General features: G+C 37.2%; 1 protein-coding gene across 1 annotated transcript in view; it reads left to right on the top strand.

Moving 5' to 3' along the window:
- Nucleotides 1-26,544, top strand: part of DGKI (diacylglycerol kinase iota) — a 456,496-nt gene that overhangs the window by 265,123 nt on the left and 164,829 nt on the right. Inside the window, exons 16-19 of the mRNA XM_073809968.1 lie at nucleotides 4,676-4,731; nucleotides 5,894-5,956; nucleotides 9,748-9,821; nucleotides 11,265-11,376. Coding sequence (XP_073666069.1) covers nucleotides 4,676-4,731; nucleotides 5,894-5,956; nucleotides 9,748-9,821; nucleotides 11,265-11,376 — 305 coding nt within the window. The remainder of the gene's footprint in view (nucleotides 1-4,675; nucleotides 4,732-5,893; nucleotides 5,957-9,747; nucleotides 9,822-11,264; nucleotides 11,377-26,544) is intronic.

Below are 26,544 nucleotides of genomic sequence, written 5' to 3'. Positions count from 1 at the left end.
GATATTCAGAGGGTCCTACATTAGGGCTGGGATTTATAACCTGCTGCCTTTCCTAATTTAAGGAGAGTAGACTTGGGGAAGTAACTGGAGATTTCTTTCTCCATTTCTTACCCCATTTATTTCTCATATTCTTTGGGAGACTCTGGATCTGGGCTTCCTAATAAAATCTTTACGTTTCTTAACAGTACTTGTAAAGTCGTACAGTTATCACTAATGCATGAACCTCCAAATTAGACATCCTGCCAGGAGAAGAGGTCTAAGTGAGTAAGTGGCGGACAGAGAGCTCATTCAAGGGAGCCTAATATTTTGTCTTATTAATCTGAAAGTTATCCTAATGATATGTTTCCTTGTGGTGAAACTTTGGTGCCTCAGAATGAGAGGGCAGCAAAGAGAGACCTCACAGTGGAAAGACCAGGCTTAGAAAGAATTCTTGTGGGAAAGCGATTTTTTTCTTTTCTTTTAAACTGTGGAACTATTTCATTTTAGAGAGGAACATACAAATTGTGGTGTATATGTATGTCTACATCGTTCTATATGTGTGATTATAAAATAATTGGTTGAAAGATGCCAAGAGTTAATACTTTACTTTGAATACTTTATTGCCGAGGCTTAGTGTAAGTGCTTTCCTGCAATCGGAGAAGGAATTGCAAACATTTTCCCTGCAGGTAAGCCCAGGCTCTTGAGGAAAAACAGCCGCTGAAGAGCTGGATAAGGGAGGATTGCTGTTGACTGAGAGTAACGCATACCATACTTACAGAGAGGATATTGAGATGGTACACGATAAATATGCACAAACTATTGGAACCAGACTTGGTTGACATGCCTAGACCAGAGGTGTGGACTTCTTAGTATCTGTTAGTCTATTCTGTTTGCATTAAGTAAAAAAAAAAAAAATCATTATTTATGATGAAAGGTATAATTACTCAAGCTATTATTATTATTATTTTTTTTACTGTTTTCCATTTATTTGGATTTTCCCCAAAATCCAAATCCAAAATTGAGTCAAGAAATCTCAAGCTCAGCTGCAGAAAGAAGAGAAAGATAGCAGGCCGCATTTTCAATAGGGGCATACGTACTTACTTTGTTGGTAGGTTGTGTGAGTGGCAGTTCTCAAGCCACACAAACCATAGTTGAGACTTCAAACTGTTCTCAAATACAGCTGCTCAGGGACTGAGTTCATGACAAAACTTGTATCGTTTGCCATCAAATACTTGCAGAGTGATTCAGAGCCCCATAAGAGCCATTACCAAAAAACAAACGCAAAAGAGCTTGCGTAGAATAACCTATTCGTTACTAGTCCAAAACTACAATACATTGGGAATTACGCTCATCCATTTACATGCAATGGGTAGGAAAAACAAGTCTCACTAAAGCAGAATCTTAAAAAATTTAATTGCAGAAACAATTTTTGGCATAGATGTGAAATAACCCATCAAATTGACATGGGACAAATGCAGACGTCTGCCTTACTATTGATACTTACATTGTATTTCTTTTAGAAGGGACAATTAAAACGACATTTATTTTGAGACAGTTTATTAGTGGCATTACTGTGTAAATGCCTTTAGAATTACCAGTAAAAAATCAAGCAAGGAGTAGAGATAGTCTTAACATTTTGATTGACTTAACATTTTGTATATACAGAAGGCAAACATGAATCATTTCATCAGATAGAAGGTATACTTAATTTGATTGGAAAACAGAAGCTTTTTTATTCTCATAGTGGCTAAGCCATGCATGGCTGAACTGTTGCACATCAGAACGTGCAGTTGTTTGGAACAGAATTGAGAGTTTTAATAGGATTGGTCATTTAATTGTCAGCTGGAGTCTCGCCCAGTGCTTTAATCACTACTGCATTATGACAGTGCTTGAGGAAGTACATTGAAAATATTCCAATCCATTAACATATAGGCATGTTAACGATGATTATCGTTATCAGGTAGCAAAGTAAGGTCTTGCTTTGCCAGCTGCGTGAATTAGATTGTCATTTTGGGGGGGACATGAAGGATATTAAACACATCAAACTTTTAGTCTGAGATTGTCTGCTAAAGTTGTACTGCCTCATTGAAGTTACTTCTTATTCAGAGGATTTGAGCCTCTGCTACAAGGTCAGGGAAATACAACTATGACTCTAGAGGAAGCAGTTTTTAAATCTGATTTAGGATTTGCTATTTTCACCGAATATACAGAGACATGCAGATCAGCATGTTTCAAAAGATTATGAATGTTTCATGATTCATATGGAGAACTGACAGATTTCTTTAAAAAGGTGTTATTTTCAGTGGCTTACCAAATCATCACCATCACTGCAAAGGACACACTGCCAGGCTCTTGCCCAGGTAATAAGACTTAGGCACAATCTGCCCTTGAGAAACTCTCACTGTCCGAGGTTCTCTGTAACCTTCTTTTCCATCTTGAACCTCAACGTGGCATCTACTCCTCATTCAAGACTCAAGTGTACTTGCCTCTGGAACACTTTTCTGATCATTCCCTTTGTGTGTGACTCCTACTTTGTCTTACAGAGACATCTTTCTATGGCATATACAAAAGGACATTTTATTTTTCATTTTCAGACCTGTCTCCCCCACTCTAAACAACATGAGGGCAAAAGACTATGTCTTTACTTTCATATTCCTTGTGCCAAGTCCAGTGGCTGTCTCAATGTTTGTTACAGGAACGGAATGTTTAATTGAAGGATGGGCCTGTATATAAAAAATAAATAAAAGTAGAAGGGAATATAAAGTAAGGGTAAGATTAGTTGTTCAGACAGTGTATAATGTGGGAGTTTGGTAGGGACTGTTGGCAGGACAAAGGTATCAGGGGAAAGTTTCCAGAAAGGGTAGGAGGGAGTATAGTAGGAAATAAAGAAGGAGTTTGTTGTAGACAAGAAGTAAAGTGGGCAAGGGCATTTCAGACAGGAAGGAAAATGAGTTTGTGATAAAGATACGGGTTAGGTGACCAACTAATACATAATGTAAAATTTTTGCAATGGTGTTAGAAACATGAAGATAATGTTGATAAAAATATTTGTCCTTAATGGGACATGACATTGGAAGGAAAGATTTTTATAATATATACAATTTGAATTGAAGGTGGCACTGTACTGTGGGCATAGATTTTAGAGTCATTTATATATACATAACTGAAGTCTTAAGATTGAGTAGATATCCAATGCAGAGAATTTGGAAGATGTGTGTTATGTGAGGTTCAAATCACTTACTGATTTTTATAAACATAGTGTTGAACTTATATTTACTCCCTAATAGGCAAGACCAATTTCAGACAAAAGTAGGCTTTAGGATTCCATTCTAATGGCACATATGTTATTGTGTTGTATACAAAGATGGGATTAATATATTAAACTATTGGAATGGATTATAGCCAGGGTCTGATCATCATTATAAATGGATTACATCCAGAGCGAAATCATTTAGATGATGAGATTTGGAAAGTATGAGCTAATGAGATTTAGATGAGATTTTTGGATTTTGAGTTGATGCTATAATTGAGATGAGACCTTTAGGGACCTGGGAGGGAGTGAATGTGTTTTTCATACGTGAAGGATGTAAATCATGGAGTCCAGAAGGTGGACGATGTAGGTAGAATTTTGGTCTCCATGACCTTTGCCATCTGGTGTCACGCTTGCCATTCAAAAATAGGTTTGGGATTTGGAGACTTCCAGCTAGTCAGCCAGCTGTCTGATGAGAAATGACTTGGAGAAAGACCTACCCCTAAGAAGGGATTAATGATCATATGGGACAAAAGAGCAGAAAGCAAATATTTACAGTGGGTTCCTTTGGAATCTCTTGGAATTTTATTAGAAAGAATGTAAGGAAATAGCATTTCATTTGGGGATTTTTTAATCCGTTGAATTCATGTGAACATTTTCCAATGCAAATTCTCGTCTAATCGTTTTATGGTCCTCAACCTATATAACGTTCAGGAACAAACTCAAAATTAAACCATTTCAGTCAGAGCTTTTGTTGTCCTATGCCCTGGGTCCATTCTGCAGGTCATCTGTATCTATCTATCTATCTATCTATCTATCTATATTTATATAACTTCACTAAATCAAATGATGTTTCAAGGCCTGTCACAGACAACAGTACAGATGGTAGTTAGGAGTTTTTGCAAAATATGAAAGCAAATTCTCTATTAATTATTATCCAAATTCCCCATATTTAATTAAATTTGAAACTGCATAGATAGTTTATGGAAGCCATGTCCTATGGAGGTCAAAGCAAATAATTGACCCTCCCCCTCCTCCCCCTCCCTCTTGCTTCTATCACCCCTGCACTGTATCCCTGCCAGCCCTCTATTTTGAATAGAGTCTAGAGTGTTTCAGCCCTTAATGTGCGTGTGAATCACCTGGAGAACTTGTTAAAGCAGATTCCTAGACCCCAGCCCCCAGACGTTCTAATTCAGCAGGTTCAAGGTAGAGCCTAAGAATTTGCATATCTAGCAGGCTCCCAGTTGACGCTGCCACTGATGCCAGTTTGGGGCTACACTTTGCAGCACTGGACAACTGTGCCAACTGCCTGTAACTAAGGGAAAGATGATGATGAAGCTGTTGGGTCCTTGGGATGGGGAGGGAGAGGGAAGACGTAGGGGTGCTAATCTAACTCACTACCTTTAATCAGGTCTCTATAACAAAACTACCTTTTCCCTTTTACAGAAGCAAATCCGGAGAAATTCAACAGTCGTTTTCGAAATAAAATGTTCTATGCAGGGGTAAGTATATATTTCATTTTTTTATGATTACACATTATTTATACTAATTCACTCATGGTAATAAAGATGCTAACTATACTCTGCTAATAATTACACACACATCTCAGATGTTTACATGTGTGTCTATATATGGTTAATGTTTAATGTCTTGGTTTAAGAATGAAAGTAAGTATGTATTTCTTAAGTTAGTTGTCAGAGAGTTCATCATCTTTGAACTTAAAAGCCCTGAAAGTTGTACTGAGGGCATGGTATTCAAGGAGTGGTGTGAAAAGCAAACATCAAAGCCAATCTAGAGAATGAGGAAATTAGGTAGATTGAAGGATGTATGGCATGTCTTGGGTTAGAATGTAGTTTTCATAGGGGCACGTATGAACTGACATTTGGATGAGAAATTGACAGAATATGGGAAGTTTTTCATGGAAGCATAGATGAGATTAAAGGGGCCCCCTTCTTTTTCCTTCTCCTCCTACTCGGGGACATCCTTGGGCATGAATGGCTGGAAAGAAGAAAAAGGGGCCTCTAAAATATTGATTTTAAAAAGTGTGGCTTAAATTTTACCACTGGATAGAGGGAATTGAAGTAAAACGGGGTGAAATAAGACATTCTCAGTGGCAAGTTAAAGATTATATCAGCATCTAATGGACAAATAGGAAGATCAGGAAAGGTAGTCAGATCTCCAAACTGACCCTTGAAATTACCTACATTTTCACTCTCCTACTGTGATCTTGAATTTTATTATAGGTTACTTTTTTTTTTTTTTTTTTTTTTTTTTTGCGGTACGCGGGCCTCTCACTGCTGTGGCTTCTCCCGCTGCGGAGCACAGGCTCCGGACGCGCAGGCTCAGCGGCCATGGCTCACGGGCCCAGCCGCTCCGCGGCATGTGGGATCTTCCCGGACCGGGGCACGAACCCATGTCCCCTGCATCGGCAGGCGGACTCTCAACCACTGCACCACCAGGGAAGCCCCTATAGGTTACATTTTGAAAACAAAGAAAGAATTCAACTTAGTCTCTGCACTAGTTTACTGTAGATTCAGCAAAAGGAGAACTTGTCTTATATTTTTGCGTAACTTAGAATCACTAGGACCTATCTATCTTACAGAAGCAAGGATTTGGCATAAGCATGCAATGAAGATTTCTTTCTTTCTTTCTTTCCTTGTATAGGCAGCTTTTTCTGATTTCCTCCAGAGAAGCTCTAGAGATTTATCCAAGCATGTTAAAGTTGTCGTAAGTATTGAATGTGTTGACTCGTTTCATTTAAATGTAAAAAGCATGCCCCCTAACATGAACCCCAAATACCAGTTTATATACTTAATCAGTGGGCTGCATAGAACTTTAACTGAATTGAGTGTAGTTTGCTCAACCAACATTTATGAGCATTTAGTTATGTGTCAGGTGCTGTCTTAGTTGCTGAGGATGAAGTTAAATAAGATGACTGGCTTCACCACTGAAGAAACTCACAGTTGAGTCATGAGGAAGGGCACATAACTCTGGGCAGAACAATATAATCAATGTTGTTATTGGATTACTTATATAATATACTGGTGGCACAAAGGGAGAAATGAAAACTGCCCATGGTGCAGTCGGGGAAGTCATCAAAGGAATGAAGTTGGGCTGGCTATTAAGGTAGAAATAGATGCTCACCAAACAAGTATCTTTATTCCCAGCCTATCTGAAGCATCTCCATCTTAGAAAAATACTTTGATTTCATTATTTTGTGGTCACTCGCTCTCCAGCCTGCTCAAGATCCTTCACCACTTAAGAGATTTTTTTTTTTTTTTTTTTGGTGCTATTTCCCTCTGGGTCTGTATCCCAGGTTTTAGGGATACTCATCTTGGAGGCAAGGGAGATGGGAAGTCATTTTTTCTCTAAGAGATATATTTAAAAATAGCGTATCATTGATTATTAAGAAAGACAAAGTGTTTCCTTATAGTAAACAAGTTAAAAGAGGGAATGAACATGACTTTGCTGCACATACCTGTATAAGGGAAGAGAAACATGGAAGATAGAGAAAAATATATAGATGGGAAAGAAGGAATGGGAATGTAGCAATGCTTGAATTTATCGTGGAATAGATAAAGAATAGCATTTGTGACAGGAGGGGACAGGACAAAAGGTATACATGTAAGTAGAGACAAATATATGACCTTAAACTAATGGATTTATAGAGGAATATAGAGGAGGCTGAGAGGATACAAATTCAAATTCGTTGTCACCAATAAAGCCTGTAGGAGACATGAATCTCCTAAATCAGTTGAAACAGAGTTTACCACTAATCACCCTGGGCATCACTTTCAGATGTTTCAGTTCCCATGAAATACCAACGAAAAGCAAGCATCCTATAGCAGTAGCAACTTTTGAAAACTGAAATATTGCCTTTTTAAAGCTAGATACAAGAAAGACACATGGTCCATTGAACTGTGAAGATCTTGATTTTGATAAAATGATGGTTAGTTAAGTAGCAGCAACCTTGCCTCAAACTTCCCCTGTTTCTTCTTTGGCTGCCTTCAACCAAGCCAAAAATAAACCTTCCCTCCTCTTGCAGTATTTTTCACATTATTAGGAACATTGCAGCACCTGCCGGGAGAGCCACTGAGCGGAGGGCAGTGGCCATATGGAATGGTAATGCTGTCCACTGTTTAACTCAGCTGGATGGAAATTAAGCTCTATGCCGCCTCACCACTAGAAAGCTTTTCTCCCACATCTGGCAGTCCTCCTGATGAGAAATATCTCAGGCATGGTTGGCTGTGTATCAGGGATTAAAAGAAGCTTGTAGAGAGGCCAAGGTGGCAGTCAAATAACTAGAAAAGATTTGATATCAGCCTGTACATGTAACATTCCAGGTGGATTGGTCTACGTAATCATCTCTTTTTTTTATGAAGAGAAAAAAAAACAATAGAAACTAAGTCTGAACAACTCTGATTCAGTCCTAGGTCTATCTTTATGAGGTATATGACTTTGGGGGAAGCATTCAACCTTTCAGAAGAGTTCTCTCTCCTCATCTGTAAAGCAGGCATAACAACATATGCATTTGAAGCAACAGTTACTGACCATTGTGCTGTGACACAGGATATTTCTACAACGACATCATTGTATGTTTCCTGAGTGTGAGATGAAAAGGATGGGGGGTTAGAGCAATTAGATGTACACATAACAGCAGACCATCTTATCTTTGCCACAGGGTGAAGTCAGTATTTCCAAGGTAATAGTTAATAATCTCTCACATGAATGCTACACAGACACACACACACACACACACACACCCCCCCCAGAGGACAGTAATGAAAACCTACATACAGCATTATTTTGTTCTGCTTCACATGTGTTCTTCTTCTTGTTTTGATTCATCAGTGTGTGAGCTTGTACACAGGAAGATATTTTGTGTGTACATATTTTCCTTTGTGTGTTTGAAGTAAGGAAAAAGTTGAAAACGGCCGCTCTAAAGAGTTGTAAAGTTTAAATGCAATAATATATAAGAAAATTTTGTAAAACTCAATACATTGTAAGGTGCCCATCCTCACAGAATTCGATGAGTTTCCAGAATCGCTGATGAGTTTTTCAGGAGGAGAAAGTAGAAAATTTTTTTAGAAAATGAATTCTAAGTACAATAATATTAAGTATAATTTTTTTCTGTAATGCAACAATACTGCTTTGCATGCTTTTGATGTATCACATGCTATTTTTAAAAAATTCAGTTGCTTTCAACACTCAATTTTGATCATTTAAGATGTCTACATTTTTTCTTCACTGGTAGAGCCATCTATCAACTCATTTCAAGTCCTTAAATTGGGAGACCTCATGTTTATTTAAGTATCTGAGAGTGTTGTAAAAACACCTTCAGTCAATGTCCAGAATTTGATTCCTATCTAAAAAACGTTTGAAAATACTTTGTTTATTTAGGATTGTAAGATTTCCCAGGAACAATTTTTGAGAATGCTCATGAAAAAAAAATTAGGCTGTGTTAAGATCAGCTGGGAGGAGAATGAGACAACCTTGACCACTAGCAGAGTCATTTCACCTGGATTGAAACTCCCTCTGAAGCCATCCTTAGAAATTAGCAGGGAGCTTAGGAATGCTTTACCCTCTCTTCAGCAGAGAAGACAGTGGGGGAAATTCTGTGATGAGGGTGTGAGGAGAGCAAATATAAAAGCAGGCTTTATACCTTTGACATTGAGAGGCCTACAGTCATGACTAGACTGTTCCTCTTTTGGCATTTGTCACCAGTGGGAAATGAGAAAGGGAAACGAAACCCCTTTCTTTGATTAGTCAGATGATGCTCTTGAGGAAAGTACTAACTGGTGAGGGAAGCCACACACACAGAGGTATTGAGGCCAAGCCACCCTGAGGCTCTCGAAACCCAGGGTCACGGCCAGGTTCAATAAAGCGGTTTATCGCAGAAGACCGGTCACAGTCTGTAAGAGATTAAATTGATAAGAGCAAATCACTAATTAGTGATTGCTAATACTAATTTATAACAGATACTTTTAAAAAAGCATGCAGGGTATATTCCTTTTAAACAGCGTTCAAAATATTATGTCGAATATTTTCAAAATAAAAATTATCTCAAAGCAAATAAAATAAATGGTCACATTCACGACTATTGTTTGAATCAGATGACTTTGGTAGAGATTGCTACTGCCTCAACTTGAGGATTCATCCTTTTTATTCTTTTAAACGTTTATAAATTTTCTAATGTTGATACTACAAGCCAATTTATGCTATCCAGTAATAATCCAAGGTTAAGAGTGATGATCGTTCCTTTGATTGTGAGACCAGAGAAAAATCATTCTGGTCAAATGGCAGCTTTGTTTTTACATTCAATCAAAACAAATCCAAGCCCAGAACCCTGGGTCTGGGAAAGTTATAATCAGAATAAAGTTTCAATCATAGTAATGGGCATCCACTTCAGCAGAGACAGGGACAAGGGGAAGACCATGGTACACGCTGTTGTCACCCTAGTTGTCTTTTAGACTTGAGCCTACTTCAGAATCCTTGCTTTTTTGCTTTGATTGTTGCAGTGTGATGGAACAGATCTCACCCCAAAGATTCAGGAACTGAAGTTCCAGTGTATAGTATTTTTAAATATACCCAGGTAAGCTCTGTTCATATTGTTTCCTTGGTTTGATGTGAACTCCATTTGACTTAAGGTTTTCTGCTTTCATTATAGAAAATTTCCAGGTACAAACAATGAAAAACAGTTATTTTAATGGCTTATTAAGGGTTTTCGAGTCTGATAATTTTGTTCTCCTACTTGGTTTGTTTAGTGTTCTCTGTGGTACTTTTGTGTTTATGTGATACGGCACGCATGGTGTATACTTACCCACCCTTAAGAAGCCCAGGCAGCCCTCTGGACTGGAACATTTTAATGTAATTCTCAATTACTGACGCCTTCCATCCCCTCACCCCTCACCCAGGAATGATAGACTTGAACAAATCCCTGTTCTCAGTTTCCCAAAAGCTATTAGGCAACCATCCAGCCTGATTTCAGCATGGAATTCATTCAGAATAATTGCCAGATGATTACTTTGAAAAAATAGGATCAATTAGAGGAGCATTTTCTAGCCAGGATGTCAGCTCTCTGTGGTGCTATTATATACCTCAGGAGAAAGGGATATTTAAGATTAACTAGTCTCAAAATAAGCATGTATCTCAGTGACATCAAATTAGATTCTAGGCTCCCAAGCCAAGATTTTGAAAGGGGTTGGATCTATGACCCTTTGTTATTTGCAAACCAGACAACTCAGACACAAAAATCCATGAGCAAGTTCTGTTTAGACTGAATTTAGTTGAAATGAGAATTGTGAGTAAATCCATGGCTAGGAAAATATGTCTCCTGATTACTTTTGGCAGTGCTCAACGTAGCCCCTTACATCCTGTTCCGGAAGTATTTTCATTTTAGTTGTCGAAGTAGAAGGCCTAGTAGATTCTCAGGAAACATTGTTGATTAGCAATAACAATGCTCTTCTCTTTTTCTTCTTGCTCCTCCCCCATCCCCCCTCTGGATTTTGCTTCCTCCACTTTTTAACTTCCTTGATTTCCCCTTCCCTTTCTAATCTCACATCTTTGTCTCATCCGTTTTTCACTCCTTCTGTCCGCTTCAGTTACCTTTCCTTCGTCCTGGGGTACTTATTGCCTTCTTTCTGTGTATATTATTGATGCTTACCCACCTCCGTTCCATTTCCCTTTCCTATCAGCACGTATATGTCTCCCTCCAAGACCAAGTTCTGAAACCACCTATTGATAACTCATGGTATGTGATAGAAAGTAAGCATTGGTGAATTACAGAGTGAGACATGTTGATAAATAATTAGGAGAAAGTTGGGCTCCACGGGATGCTTTTGTTGTAAAATTTTGCCCCATTTTCATAAATTGATACTTGGAGGTGATAAATTCATTTTCTTTTTTATTGGGAGGTGTGAACCAAGAGTAGAAAGATGTGTGAAATAAACATCGGGTTGAACTATAAATTAATCCCCAATGATAATCATGGGAAGACTGGAGCAAATTTCATTCTGTTTCTACTCTTCTCTTGCAGATATTGTGCTGGCACAATGCCTTGGGGGAACCCAGGAGATCACCATGACTTTGAACCTCAGCGTCATGACGATGGTTATATTGAAGTCATTGGATTCACCATGGCCTCTCTGGTGGGCAATGCGTCTATGTTATTGAAGTGTAATGTGCTTTAGTCAGAGTTAGACTTTACTATTCATTTTATAGGACCTTGGTGTAATGTTCTTTCCTGGCTTGTCAACTCACAAACTTTATGCAATGTAGAGTTGCCAGGGGAAGACAAAAACAAAAAGTAATTCTTCACGTCACTAAAAAAATTGATGCATATTTTTTGTTTAAACTTCAAAGATACATGAATATTATATGTTAATTATCCTGATGAATTTTCTACCAGAATGAAGTGGAAAGTTTTCATGCTAATTAAAAAACATTATGCCACAGACATATCCTAGCATTGATGCAGAAACCTTGCCATTTGATACTTTTCTGGTTTGCTGAGTACTTGAGTGCTTAGATAATAAGGAAAGTGGTCATTTGCATTCATCTCCATCTTGCCTGCTTAAGCATAAGATGGGCGTCTCCCTTATCACAAAATACCCGAATATAGAAAAACATCATTGTTGTGATGTTAATGAATATTCAGTTGCACAGTATCGAGATCACCTTGCATTTTAATTTTGTTTGCTGGCATTGAAAAAGTAAACGTATAGTATAAGGTCAGTTTCAAGCAGGTTTTAGCCATGTGTTTCAACTTATTATTGAAGGATGAGGAAACCAATTAAAAAGTTTGCTTATCATTGTATCCGGTGTAAATCAGGCCACACTATCAGTTTGTAAAGCAAATTAAAATAAAGCTTCTACTTGCACTTGGCTAGCGCTTGGTTTGGGCCATACCTTATGCCTCAAGGCAAGAAGGTTGCATTTCTTGTCCTGAACAACCCAAAACAACTCTTTTTCACTCATCTTGTGGATTCCAAACGACTTTTCCTCCATCACCTCGAATTAGTGAGATTTAACAGAATACCCTATTGTGATTATGGCAAGAATGTCCATCGCCTGAGATGGTGATGTTGCTTGTTACATGTGCCATGTCTACAATGAAATGGCCATTAGGTGTAAAAGGTTGCTCTAGGATTGATCTAATTTCCAGAGTTGTAGCTCATGTATAGCTCTTTCTCTCCAAAGGTCTTTATGCTAACTATAGGTAAAGATTCGGCCAAGAGAAAATAGGAATAAGCCCAGGTAGGGTATGTGCCAGGGAGAATTCTTGGAGGTTCCCAAGACAAACCTGGCCACATGTGTTTTACTCATTCATTTATTCACTAATCCAGTGACCGTGTATTGAATGTTTACCGTGTGTGAGAGCTTCCTAGTCCTGGCTGTGTGGTAGAAGGCTGTCAGGGAATGTCTAAGAGAAGATGATCCCTTACCTAGGCTTGGGAGGGCAGGGAGAATTTTAAGACACTTTCCCATTGCTCTCAAGATCAAAATCTAAATCTTTATCACAAAATTGAGTTTCTCTCTGATTCTCCATCCTTTCCCACTGCCCTCTTTGTTTTCTAGCTCGTTGCCTGTCAAGTCAAGTATCGCTTTGGACATCCCTTGCTTCTTTTGTACCACAGGGACACTGCATATGCTGCCTCTCTCTCAAATGTTCTTTACCCCTTCATCTTCTATAACTTCTCAGTCTGTATGTGTGTCAGGTTCTCTTTACAGTCTTTTTTTGGTTTGGGTTGTTTCTGCTTACAATTATATAATTAAAGTCTGAACAAGAAGGATATGGCAGAGTGAAACGGTAATTAGAGGAGAATTTAATGGAGGGACTCTTTACAAATAGTGCACTAGGTTTATGAGAAGCAACAATGGATGGTGTTGTATTCCTGAGCTAAAGGTGCAAAGGCAGGGAAGCAGTCAGTTGTACCAGAAAGAGAACTATTTGGGAAAGACCACCAGTTAGGAGCAGTATTTGCTAAGTGAAAGCAACCATCCTGTGCCAGCCTGGCAGGGAGAGGGTCAGGGGCATCAATACAATTCTTGCCCTCCAGAGCTTCTGCCATTGTCTCCCTCTGGAGAAGTCTAACGGAAGCCGGAGGACAAGGGGGCCATTAATACAGTCTAAATGGGTCAGTTTCACAGACAAAAAGGAGCGCAGGGAAGGGGTGGAGTGCTGGGTGGGAGTGGCAGATGGTCGGTATCCATCACTCCAGTGTATCTCTGGTACACAGCAGCGAGCCTGATACCTGTAATTGTCAACGAGTAAATGTGACAGGATGAATGAATTTTGCCAGGAGAAGAAGAATGGACTTGGCATTCTGGAAAAAGGGAAATTTACATACACTTGGTAGTATTAGAGACCATAGTCCTCTGTGGAGACTACAGTTAGTCTTATGTAGCATAAAGGTAGGTGAAGTGAGAGTGATGTAGGTGACGCTGGAGAGGAAGACAGGGGTGACATCACAAAGTGCATTATAGAATTTATCTAGGAGTTTTGACTTTAAGGAATTAGTAAAGTGTGTTTTTTTATTTAAAAAAATTTTTATAACGTCTTTATTGGAGTATAATTGCTTTACAATGGTGTGTTAGTTTCTGCTGTATCAAAAAGTGAATCAGCTATACGTATACATATATCCCCATATCCCCTCCCTCTTGCATCTTCCTATACTACCACTCTAGGTGGTCACAGAGCACCGAGCTGATCTCCCTGTGCTATGCGGCTGCTTCCCACTAGCTATCTATTTTACATTTGGTAGTGTATATATGTCCATGCCACTCTCTCACTTTGTACCAGCTTACCCGTCCCCCTCCCCGTGTCCTCAAGTCCATTCTCTACATCTGCGTTTTTATTACTGTCCTGCCCCTGGGTTCATCAGAACCATATATTTTTTTACAGTCCATATATATGTGTTAGCATATGATATTTGTTTTTCTCTTTCTGACTGACTTCACTCATATGACTGACTCTAGGTCCATCTGTCTCACTACAAATAACTCAATTTCATTTTTATGACTAATATTTCATTGTATATATGTGCCACATCTTCTTTATCTATTCATCTGTCGTGGACACTTAGGTTGCTTCCATGTCCTGGCTATTGTAAATAGTGCTGCAATGAACATTGTGGTACATGACCCTTTTTGAATTATGGTTTTCTCAGGGTATATGCCCAGTAGTGGGATTGCTGGATCATATACTAGTTCGACTTTTAGTTTTTTAAGGAACCTCCATATTGTTCTCCATAGTGGCTGTATCAATTTACATCCCCACCAACAGTGCAAGAGGGTTCCCTTTTCTCCACACCCTCTCCAGCATTTATTGTTTGTAGATTTTTTGATGATGGCCATTCGGACTGGTGTGAGGTGATACCTCATTGTAGTTTTGATTTGCATTTCTCTAATGATTAGTGATGCTGAGCATCTTTTCATGTGTCTGTTGGCCACCTGTATATCTTCTTTGCAGAAATGTCTGTTTAGATCATCTGCCTATTTTTGGATTGGATTGTTTGTTTTTTTGATATTGAGCTGCATAAACTGCTTGTATATTTTGGAGGTTGATCCTTTGTCAGTTGCTCCGTTTGCAAATATTTTCTTCCATTCTGAGGGTTGTCTTTTCATCTTGTTTATGGTTTCCTTTGCGGTGCAAAAGCTTTGAAGTTTCATTAGGTCCCATTTGTTTATTTTTGTTTTTATTTACCTTTCTCTAGCAGGTGGGTCAAAAAGGATCTTGCTGTGGTTTATGTCATAGAGTGTTCTGCCTATGTTTTTCTCTAAGAGTTTGATAGTGTCTGGCCTTACCTTTAGGCCTTTAATCCATTTTGAGTTTATTCTTGTGTATGGTGTTAGGGAGTGTTCTAATTTCATTCTTTTACATGTAGCTGTCCAGTTTTCCCAGCACCAGTTATTGAAGAGGCTGTCCTTTCACCATTGTATATTATTGCCTCCTTTATCAAAGATAAGGTGACCATATGTGCGTGGGTTTATCTGTGGGCTTTCTATCCTGTTCCATTGATCTGTATATCTGTTTTTGTGCCAGTACCATACTGTCTTGATTACTGTAGCTTTGTAGTATAGTCTGAAGTCCAGGAGCCTGATTCCTCCAGCTCATTTTTCTTTCTCAAGATTGCTTTGGCTATTTGGGGTCTTTTTTGTTTCCACACAAATTGTGAAATTTTTTGTTGTAGTTCTGTGAAAAATGCCATTGGTAGTTTGATAGAGATTGCACTGAATCTGTAAATTGCTTTGGGTAGTATAGTCATTTTCACAATGTTTATTCTTCCAATCCAAGAACATGGTATATCTCTCCATCTATTTGTATCATCTTTAATTTCTTTCATCACTGTCTTACAGTTTTCTGTATACAGGTCTTTCGTCTCCTTAGGTAGGTTTATTCCTAGATATTTTATTCTTTTTGTTGCAGTTGTAAATGGGAGTGTTTCCTTAATTTCTCTTTCCGATTTTTCATCATTAGTGTATAGAAATGCAAGAGATTTCTATGCATTACTTTTGTATCCTGCTACTTTACCAGATTCATTGATTAGCTCTAGTCATTTTCTGGTAGCATCTTTAGGATTCTCTATGTATAGTATCATGTCATCTGCAAACAGTGACAGCTTTACTTCTTTTCCGAATTGGATTCCTTTTATTTCTTCTCTTATTGCTGTGGCTAAAACTTCCAGAACTGTATTGAATAGTAGTGGTGAGAGTGGGCAACCTTGTCTTATTCCTGATCTTAGTGGAAATGGTTTCAGTTTTTCACCATTGAGAGTGATGTTAGCTGTGGGTTTGTCATATATGGCATTTTTAATGTTGAGGTAAGTTCCCTCTATGCCTACTTTCTGGAGGATTTTTATCATAAATGGGTGTTGAATTTTGTCAAAAGCCTTTTCTGCATCTGTTGAGATTATCATATGGTTTTTATTCTTCAATTTGTTAATATGGTGTATCACATTGATTGATTTGTGTACATTGAAGAATCCTTGCATTCCTGGAATAAACCCCACTTGATCATTGTGTATGATCCTTTTAATGTGCTGTTGGATTCTGTTTACTAATATTTTGTTGAGGATTTTTGCATCTGTGTTCATCCGTGATATTGGCCTGTAGTTTTCTTTTTCTGTGACATCTTTGTCTGGTTTTGGTATCAGGGTGATGGTGGCCTCATAGAAAGAGCTCGGGAGTGTTCCTCCCTCTGCTGTATTTTGGAAGAGTTTGAGAAAGATGGGTGTTAGCTCTTCTCTAAATGTTTGATAGAATTCGCCTGTGAAGCCATCTGGTCCTGGGCATTTATTTGTTGGAAGAATTTTAATCACAGTTTCAATGTTAATGCTTGTGATTGGTCTGTTTATATTTTCTATTTCTTCCTGGTTCAGTCTCGGAAGGTTGTGCTTTTCTTAGAATTTGTCCATTTCTTCTAGGTTGTCCATTTTATTGGCATATAGTTGTCTGTAGTAATCTCTCATGATTCTTTGTATTTCAGCAGTCAGTTGTTACTTCTCCTTTTTCATTTCTAATGCTATTGAGTCTTTTCCCTTTTTTTCTTGATGAGTCTGGCTAATGGTTTATCAGTTTTGTTTATCTTCTCAAAGAACCAGCTTTTAGTTTTATTGATCTTTGCTATCATTTCCTTCATTTCTTTTTCATTTATTTCTTATCTGATCTTTATGTTTTCTTTCTTTCTGCTAACTTTGGTTTTTTTTGTTCTTTGTCTAATTGCTTTAGGTTTAAGGTTGGGTTGTTTATTTGAGATTTTTCTTTTTTCTTGAGGTAGGATTGTATTGCTATAAACTTCCCTCTTAAAACTGCTTTTGCTGCATCCCGTAGGTTTTGGGTCGTCGTGTTTTCACTGCCATTTGTTTCTAGGTATTTTTTGATTTTCCCTTTGATTTCTTCAGTTATCTCTCGGTTATTTAGTAGTGTATTGTTTAGCCTCCATGTGTTTGTATTTTTTACAGATTTTTTCCTGTAATTGATATCTAGTCTTAGAGTGTTGTGGCCAGAAAAGATACTTGATATGATTTCAATTTTCTTAAATTTACCAAGGCTTGATTTGTGACCCAAAATATGAACTATCCTGGAGAATGTTCCATGAGCACTTGAGAAGAAAGTGTATTCTGTTGATTTTGGATGGAGTGTCCTCTAAATATCAATTACGTCCATCTTGTTTAATGTGTCATTTATAGCTTGTGTTTCCTTATTTATTTTCTTTTTGGATGATTTGTCCATTGGTGAAAGTGGGGTGTTAAAGTCCCCTACTATTATTGTACTACTGTCCATTTCCCCCTTTATGGCTGTTAGCATTTGCCTTATGTATTAAGGTGCTCCTGTGTTGGGTGCATAAATATTTACAATTGCTATATCTTCTTCTTGGATTGATCCCTTGATCATTATGTAGTGTCCTTCTTTGTCTCTTATAATAGTCTTTATTTTAAAGTCTATTCTGTCTGATGTGGTATTGGCTACTCCAGCTTTATTTGATTTCAATTTGCATGGAATATCTTTTTCCATCCCCTCACTTTCAGTCTGTACATATTCCTAGGTCTGAAGTGGGTCTCTTGTAGGCAGCATATATACAGGTCTTGTTTTTGTATCCATTCAGCCAGTCTGTGTCTTTTGGTTGGAGCATTTAATCCATTTACATTTAAGGTCATTATCAATACATATGTTCCTATTACCATTTTCTTAATTGTTTTGGGTTTGTTTGTATTTTTCGTTCTTTTCCTTCTCTTGTGTTTCCTGCCTAGAGAAGTTCCTTTAGCATTTGTTGAAAAGCTGGTTTGGTGGTGATGAGTTCTCTTAGCTTTTGCTTGTCTGTAAAGATTTTCATTTCTCCATCAAATCCGAATGAGATCCTTGCTGGGTACAGTAATCTTGATTGTAGCTTTTACCCTTTCATCACTTTCAATATGTCCTGCCACACCCTTCTGGCTTGCAGAGTTTCTCCTGGAAGAGCAGCTGTTAACCTTATGGTGATTCCCTTGTATGTTATTGGTTGGTTTTCCCTTGCTGCTTTTAATATTTTTTCTTTGTATTTAATTTTTGATAGTTTGATTAATATATGTCTTGGTGTGTTTCTCCTTTGAATTATCCTGTATGGGACTCTCTGTGCTTCCTGGACTTGATTGACCATTTCCTTTCCCATAAGTTTTCAACTATAATCTCTTAAAATATTTTCGCAGTCCCTTTATTTTTTTCTTCTTCTGGGACCCCTATAATTTGAATGTTTGCGCATTTAATGTTGTCCCACAGGTCTCTGAGACTGTCCTCAATTCTTTGCATTCTTTTTTCTTTATTCTGCTCTGTGTTAGTTATTTCCACTATTTTAGCTTCCACGTCACTTATGCTTTCTTCTGTCTCAGTTATTCTGCTATTGATTCCTTCTAGAGAATTTTTAATTTCATTTATTGTGTTGATCATCATCATTGTTAGTTTGCTCCATAGTTCTTCTAGGTCCTTGTTAAATGTTTCTTGTATTTTCTCCATTGTATTTCCAAGATTTTGGGTCATCTTTACTGTCATTACTCGGAATTCTTTTTCAGGTAGACTGACTATTTTCTCTTCATTTTTTTGGTCTGGTGGGTTTTTACCTTGCTCCTTCATCTGCTGTGTATTTCTATGTCTTCTCATTTTGCTTAACTTACTGTGTTTGGGGTCTCCTTTTCGCAGACTGCAGGTTTGTAGTTGCCGTTGTTTCTGGTGTCTGCCCCCAGTGGGTAAGGTTGGTTCAATGGGTTGTGTAGGCTTCCTGGTGGAGGGGACTGGTGCCTGTGTTCTGATGGATGAGGCTGGATCTTGTCTTTCTGGTGGGCAGGACTGCGTCCGGTGGTGTGTTTTTCAGTGTCTGTGAACTTATTGTGATTTTAGGCAATCTCTCTGCTAATGGGTATGGTTGTGTTCCTGTCTTGCTAGTTGTTTGGCATGGGGTGTCTAGCACTGGAGCTTGCTGGTCATTGAGTGGAGCTGGGTCTTAGCGTTGAGACCGAGATCTCTGGGAGCGCTCTTGCCAACTGATATTACAAGGGGCCGGGAGGTCTCTGGTGGACCAGTGTCCTGAACTCGGCTCTCCCACCTCAGAGGCTCAGGCCTGACACCTGGCTGGAGCACCAAGACCCTGTCAGCCACACGGCTGGGTCATCCTGGAGAAGATGGACTGAAGCCAGGAGAAAGCTAGAGGATGGGAGACCTGTCAGAAGGCTTGTTTGATGAAATCAGGCAAGGTTGGTGGCATTCTGTACCCAGGCTCTACTCACAAAGGGGAAAGGGGTGCCTCGGGAAGCCGAGCACATGCTTCCACCTAAAGTGTGTTTTAAGAATAAATAGTTGTTATGGGAAAAGTTCAGTGTAAAAACAGGCAGTATATTGGACCCTAATGCACCATCCCTTAGCTTCTAATTATCAGTTCATGGACAATTTTATTTCTGTCACCAGCTATGATCTCCTCTCATATTATTTTGAAGTAAATCCCAGATATTATATCATTTTACCCATGAAATTTTCTGAATGTGTTTTTTAAAAGGTAAGATTTTCTTTTATGGATACAATCACAAAATGTTATCTCAAAAATTAAAATAATAGCTTCTGAATATCACTAAATACTCAGTATTCAAATTTTTAGTTGTCTTGCAGATGTCATTTGTTTTCTTATGCTCTGTTTGTTTTCATCAGTATTCATATAAAATGCATTCACTGTGATTGGCTGGTATGACACTTAAGTCTCTGTAGGTTCCCACCCATCTCTCTCTCTCTCTCTCTCTCTCTCTCTCTCTCTCTCTCTCCCTTCATTTATTTATTAAAGAAACCAGGCTATTTGTCCTGTACTGTGCTGATAACATCCCCAAAGTCTCAATGACGTGTTCTTCTCTCTTCCCTGTTTCCACTAAGTTGATATTTGGATATAGATTCATCAGACACATTTTTTCCCAGATCTCTTTTGTAAGTAGTGTTTTATTCTTCCAAGAGAGGATATGTAACGTCTCATTCTCTCTCTCTCTCTCTCTCTCTCTCTCTGGTTAACAGTCTTTGACGATCAATGTCTGCATCCAGGAATCATCAGTGGTTGCAAAATTGTGATATTCTACTTCTATCCTTCATTTATTAACTGGAATATGTCTCTAAAGAGAAATTTTTTTCTATTCCTACTGTTTTGTTACTTAGTTATACAGTTTGTTTCAGAGAAGCAGGATAAATGGTTCTTTTATATATACATTTTCAAAATAATAAGTTAGTTCACTAGCATCTTTTGATGGTGACTGTGGTTTGGAAGTGGCATCCAATTTTGGGAACTACTCCCATGAAGAGTTTGCGTCTGTATACCCTCCCCTTGAATCTAGGTGGGCTTACAAATACTTGGCAAATAGAGTACAGTGGAATTGATGCGTAACTTTTGAGACTGTATCATTAAATGCCATGCAGCATATGGAAAATATGGGCAATATTGATGGTTTCTAATTAACAGGAGTTTTGTAAATTCAAGGTAATACTTATTTAAAATGTCTCACTGCTCTCATTCATTCAATGTCGGTCATGAATATTTATTGAATAGTTGTTGAATCCACAAATACTTATTGAATCCATAAATGACACTCTGCTAGGTAAAATGGTTACAAAATGAACCAGTAGAAAAGCTGTGTCCTCAGGATGCCCACAGTTCATGTTGTGGGGAGAGATGAAGAAAGAAATGAGCAATAACAGTCTGACACAAATTCTAGGAGAAAGGCATGTGTGACGATGGAAAGGAGAACCGTATTTACAAACTGGGGAGATCAGCAAAAATTTCACAGAGGAGGCAGGAGTCTCTATGGGTGAGATGGCCAAGTGGCTGCTCCCCTAGAGGGATCAGCCTAAGAGGGCCTGGAAACCAGGAGAACTACTAGTGGTGGCTCAGAGTGATGATACAAATGGTGAATAAAGGGCAGAAAGGGTTGGGTTTTTATAATTTGTTGTTTTAACTGTTATGGGGAGGTTGCAGCAGATGGCATGAGACAGGATCAGGTTTGTTGCTCAGAAAAGTTATTTGGATGTCAGTGTGAAAGGTGACCAGAATCTTAACTTCTGGAGACAGACGGACAAATCAGGACATTGGTACCAAAGTCCAGGTGAAGAGATGAGGAGATCCGAAAGCCTGAAGAAAGACAGTGGTGATGAAGATAGAAGGGGTTGGTGAATTCAAGAGTTATTGATACGGACTTATTGTGAAGGGTGAGAAAGGAGTATCAGTGAACGCTGGGTGGCCAGCATAGGCAAAGGGTGAATATATTATATGTGATAGAAAATATAAAAGAAAGGTAATAGTGTCAAAAAATGAACTCTGTTTTATATAAGTTAAAATTGAAACCCCTGTGAGACATCTAAGAAGATATAGAAATGTGCAGTTTGAAATATATGTTTAGAGCTCAGGAGATCCCTCTAGGTCAGGAGAGAATATTTAGGGGGGTCTATCAAATCCTTTTCTCTCCCATCCCATCATTAGTAGGAAAAGGAGGAAAATAATAGATGGGAGTTGGTGTAGAGAAAATGGAATAGTAAAATTATTAAATGTAGATAATACTGCACAATTTTGAACATCCATGTTCTTTAAATAATATTGCTTCATATTCATACACATCTTACCTTCCTATTCATATAGCAGACACTATTGTATTTTTTTTTTTTTACTCAATAATGAAAGCACTTTATTTTCAGTCCTTAAATTTCACATGCCTTGAAACTATTATGTTTCTAAGAAGGTAAATTATTTGAAAACTCACACATCTGTGTAAGATGATTATATAAACAGAAGAGTGTAGTTATTTGGGTAAAAGTGTATGTATTTTTGTGTATCTAAAATATTCAGAGTGGTGCTTTAAGAGAGAGTTGAAATAGAATTACTAGAATGGGAGAAAATATTGTTTCTTTTAGACTTTATCTTGTAATTGCACATTTCAAAGCAGAAGTATTCAATTCATTTTACTGGTTGAAATGCATTCCTATTAATTAAGATGATTCTTCATTGGGTGCTTGGTAACCTGATTAGCTTTTTGGATTCTACACAGACCATAATCAGACCCTATAAGCTGTATTTACTTCTGCCACAATTTTCTGCCATTACAGTTGTAAAGGGCCTTTCATGTTGAGTCTGTTTCTAAGTAATCTAAAACTTTTCAAGACAGTTGAAAGCATTATTCAGATGGAGGAATTGGGAGCCTAATTTGCTATGTGGTATGTAATCCAAAGATTTCAGTCTCCTGAACTTTAAGGAAAGCATAGCCCGCTTTCTTTTTGTTAATTGAAATTAAAATATGTAGGCTGTTTGATATTTATGAATTAGAAAAGCAAAAGGTTATTCAGTGAGAAAAGTTACATAGAGAAACTCCCAGGGTTGAAGTTGTACACATACCAGATAATCTTTTTTTTTTTTTAGAAAAAAGTAATATTAAATGTTTATTTTGATAACATATGTAAGTATAAGAACTAAAACTATCACTCAGAATCACATGATCCATAACTAACTATATTTATATTTTGATGTGTTCCCTTTCAATTGCTTTATTTCCATGTTTTTAAATATATAGGGAATCATATTATAAGTAAATCCTACTCTTTCATTGTGTAACTATGTCTCAATTTACATAATAATTATTCCTTTATGAAAAGCTTCCTTTATGGAACTTTTAGATTTCTCGATGTTTGGTGGTATAAAACACTCCTGTAATTAACATAATGTTTATAAACCACAGTTAACATTTCAAATTATTTTCTTATGTCAAATCCCCAGGAGAGAAATGACTGATTCAATGGCATAAACATTTTAAAGCCTCTTAATAAAAATTATAAAACTGCTTTCTAGAAATTTTGTACTGTTTACTTGCCCAACAGCAATGTCTAAGAATACCTGATGGGAAGTGTTAGGAATTTAATACCCTACAGGTTCTGAAAATGTGTTCATGGATAGAAACAAAAAGCTATTATAATATTACACTTGATGAAACAGAATGAGAGGATAAAATTACATCCTTAGAAAGAAAGAAATTATGTTTTATACAGTCAATTATGTCCAACAAAAAAGAGAGTAAGACATGTTGTTTACCTTTATTGTTACCTTTTATGTCTTTGGTTTTTAAAAAAATGTCTGTATTTTTTGCATATTTTGATGGGCTGTTTATCTTTTATTGTTGAATTTCAGGTACTGTTTATATATTCTGAATACAAGTCTTTTGACAGATATATTTAGTGCAAATATGTTCTCAGTTTATTTTTATCTTTTTTTTTTAATGTTTCTTTTGATCGACAGAAGTTTAAATATTCTTATGAATTCCAGTTTTAGGAGGTAGGTATATTTCATGCTAGAGCTTTTTGTGTCCTTCTTAAATCATTGCTTACTCCAGGAAAGGTTGGGAAGATATTCTCCTTTGTCTTCTTGAAGATTTATAGTGTTAGCTTTTATGTATAAGTATGTGATTCAGCTCAAATTCTTGTGTATTCTGCAAAGTAGCTTCAAGGTTCATTTTTAAAAATACGATTATCCAAAACTTTGCAAGTTTCTTAATAACATCATGAGAGGTGAAATAAAAGAATCTCATTCATGATTTTTTAAAATACATTTATCCAGTTTTTTTCCAGCACTATTTTTTGAGTAGACTTTCCTTTTCTATAGAATTGTCTTGGTGCCTTTGCCTCTTGATTGTATGTGGGTCTTTTTCTGAACTCTATTGTTTCATTGATTTGTTTATCCTTAATCCACTTCCACACTGTTTTGATTGCTATAGATTTATTGTAAGTCTTCAACCTGGTAATATGAATCATTTCATTTTGCTTTTCTAAGGGTGTTAGGGTTATTCTACATCTTTTGAATTTGTGTATAGATTTTAGAATTAGTTTGTGTCTACATAAAACTGTTTGGATTTTAATTGGGATTGCATTGAATCTATAGGTAAATTTAGGGAGAATTGGCATATTAACATTATTGAATGTTCCAATCTATAAGCATGATATATTTCTCCATTTATTTAGGTGTTCTTTAATTTCTCTTAGCAGTCTTTTATAGTTTCAGCACAGTTTTCAGGTCCTTGCATACCTTTTGTTAAATTCATTCCTAAGTATTTTAAATAGTATGATTTTAAATTTCACATGTAATTATTATTGCTAATATATAGAAATAACTGATGTCTATGTGTACACACATGTGTAGATATTTATTTATTGACTTTGTCTTGCAGGTTTGCTAAATTCACTCATTAGTTCTAGTAGTTTTTGATATATACCTTAGGTTTTTTTGTTTTTCTGGGGTTTTTTTTTTTGCAGTACACGGGCCTCTCACCGCTGTGGCCTCTCCCGCTGTGGAGCACAGGCTCTGGACGCTCAGGCTCAGCGGCCATGGTTCACAGGCCCAGCCGCTCCACGGCATGTGGGATCTTCCCGGACCGGGGCACGATCCCGTGTCCCCTGCATCGGCAGGCAGACCCTCAACTACTGCACCACCAGGGAAGCCCCCTTAGGTTTTTTTGTATACATAATTGGGTGGTCTGTGAATAGGACAGTTTTATTTCCTTACACACCTTTTATTTTTCTTGCCTTATTGAATGAGCTGGCAATATGTTGAATAACTGTGGTAGGAATGAACATGCTTGCCTTCTTCCCGATTATAGGAGGAAGCATTCCATATTTCCTCATGAGGTATGCTGTTTCGTTGTTGCTGTTTTTATAAAAGCCCTTTATGTAATTAAGTAATTATGATTCTCTGTCAGTTTTCTGAGAGTTTTTTTAAGTCACAAATGAGTGATGTACTTAATCAAATGCTTTTTTTTTTAATATATGGAAGTGACCTGATTTTCTCCTTTATTTTCTTTATATCATAAATTCCATTGATTTTTTAAAAAAATTGCTCAGTTTGCATTTCCAAGTTAAGCCTCACTTGATGTACTGTCATTTTTTATATGCTGGATTCAATTTACTAATATTTTGTTAAGCATTTTTGTGACTGATTATGAAAGATATTGGTCTATAAATTTATTTTCTTGAAATATCCTTTATGGGTTTTGATATCAAGGTTATGCTGGCCCCGTAAATTGAGATAGGGATTGTCTGCTTTCTGAAAGAATTTCTGTAAGATTGGTATTATTTTTTTCCTTAAGTATTTCATAGAATTTCCTAAAGAACTGTCTGGGCTTGAGATTTATTTGAGGCAAGAATAGATATAGAATTATTCACATTTTCTATTTCTTCTTCAGTCAGTTTTACTAAGTTGAATTTTTCAAGGAATTTGTCCACTTCATTGAAATTGTTAAGTCTGTTGGCCTAAAGTTGTTCACAGTGTTCTCTTATTTTTTTAATGTCTGTAAAATCCCCTCCTTTATTCTTGATACAAGTAATTTGTTACAGACCTTTTTCTCTTATAATTTCATTTTTTCTCCCCTACTTTGTGCTATTTTTTTCATGTATTACACTCTGACATAACATATAAACCCTGCACTTCAGTATTGATATTTTTGCTTTAAGCAGTCAGTTGTTTTTTGAAGAAATTAAGAGGTGAAAGAACAGTTCATAGTCTTTTATGTATACCCACATATTCACCATTTCCAGCTTTCTTCATTTCTTTCTGTTGATCAAAGATTTCATCTGTTATCATTTTGCTCGAGTTTGAAAGATTTCCTTTAGCATTTCTTATAGTACAGTTCTCTTGGCAGTAAATAATTTCAAATTTAATTTTTCGGAAATGTCTTTATTTTATCCTCATTTTTTTGAACTATATTTTTATGAATATAGAATACTGGATTGACTGGTTTGTTTGTTGGCTTCTTCCAGCACTTTAAATATGTTGTTTCATTTTCTTCAGGCCTCCATGTTTTAAGGATGAACAGTCAGGTACCAGTTGTATCATTATTCCCCTCTTTATGTCTTTTTTTCTCTGTTTTTGAGGCTTTTTTCTTCTAGTTTTAAGCCTCTATGTGTTTGTTTTACTTTTCTGTCGCTGCTGTAAGCAAATTACCATGAGCAGTGGTTTAAGACTGCACAAATGTAATATCATACAGTTTGGGAGATCAGAAGTCTAAGATGGATGGTTGGGCTGTGTTTCTTCCGGAGACTCTGGGGAAGAACCCACTTCCTTGTCTTTTTCAGCTTGTTGAGGTGGCCTACTTTTCCTGGCTCATGGCCCCGCCTCACTCTGACCTCTGCTTCTATACTCACCTCTTGTTCTCTGACTCTCCTGCCTCCCTTCTTCCCTTATAAGGACCTTTGTGATGACATCAGGGCCCCCTCCCACAGATAATCCAAAATAGTCTCCTATGTCAACATCCTTAATGTAATCATACCAGAAAGGGCTCTTTTGCCTT

Source organism: Tursiops truncatus, chromosome 9 (genome assembly GCF_011762595.2).
Source record: "Tursiops truncatus isolate mTurTru1 chromosome 9, mTurTru1.mat.Y, whole genome shotgun sequence".
Taxonomy (NCBI): Eukaryota; Metazoa; Chordata; class Mammalia; order Artiodactyla; family Delphinidae; genus Tursiops; species Tursiops truncatus.
Note: the sequence above shows the minus strand (reverse complement) of the source record. Positions and strands in the feature narration are given on the sequence as shown.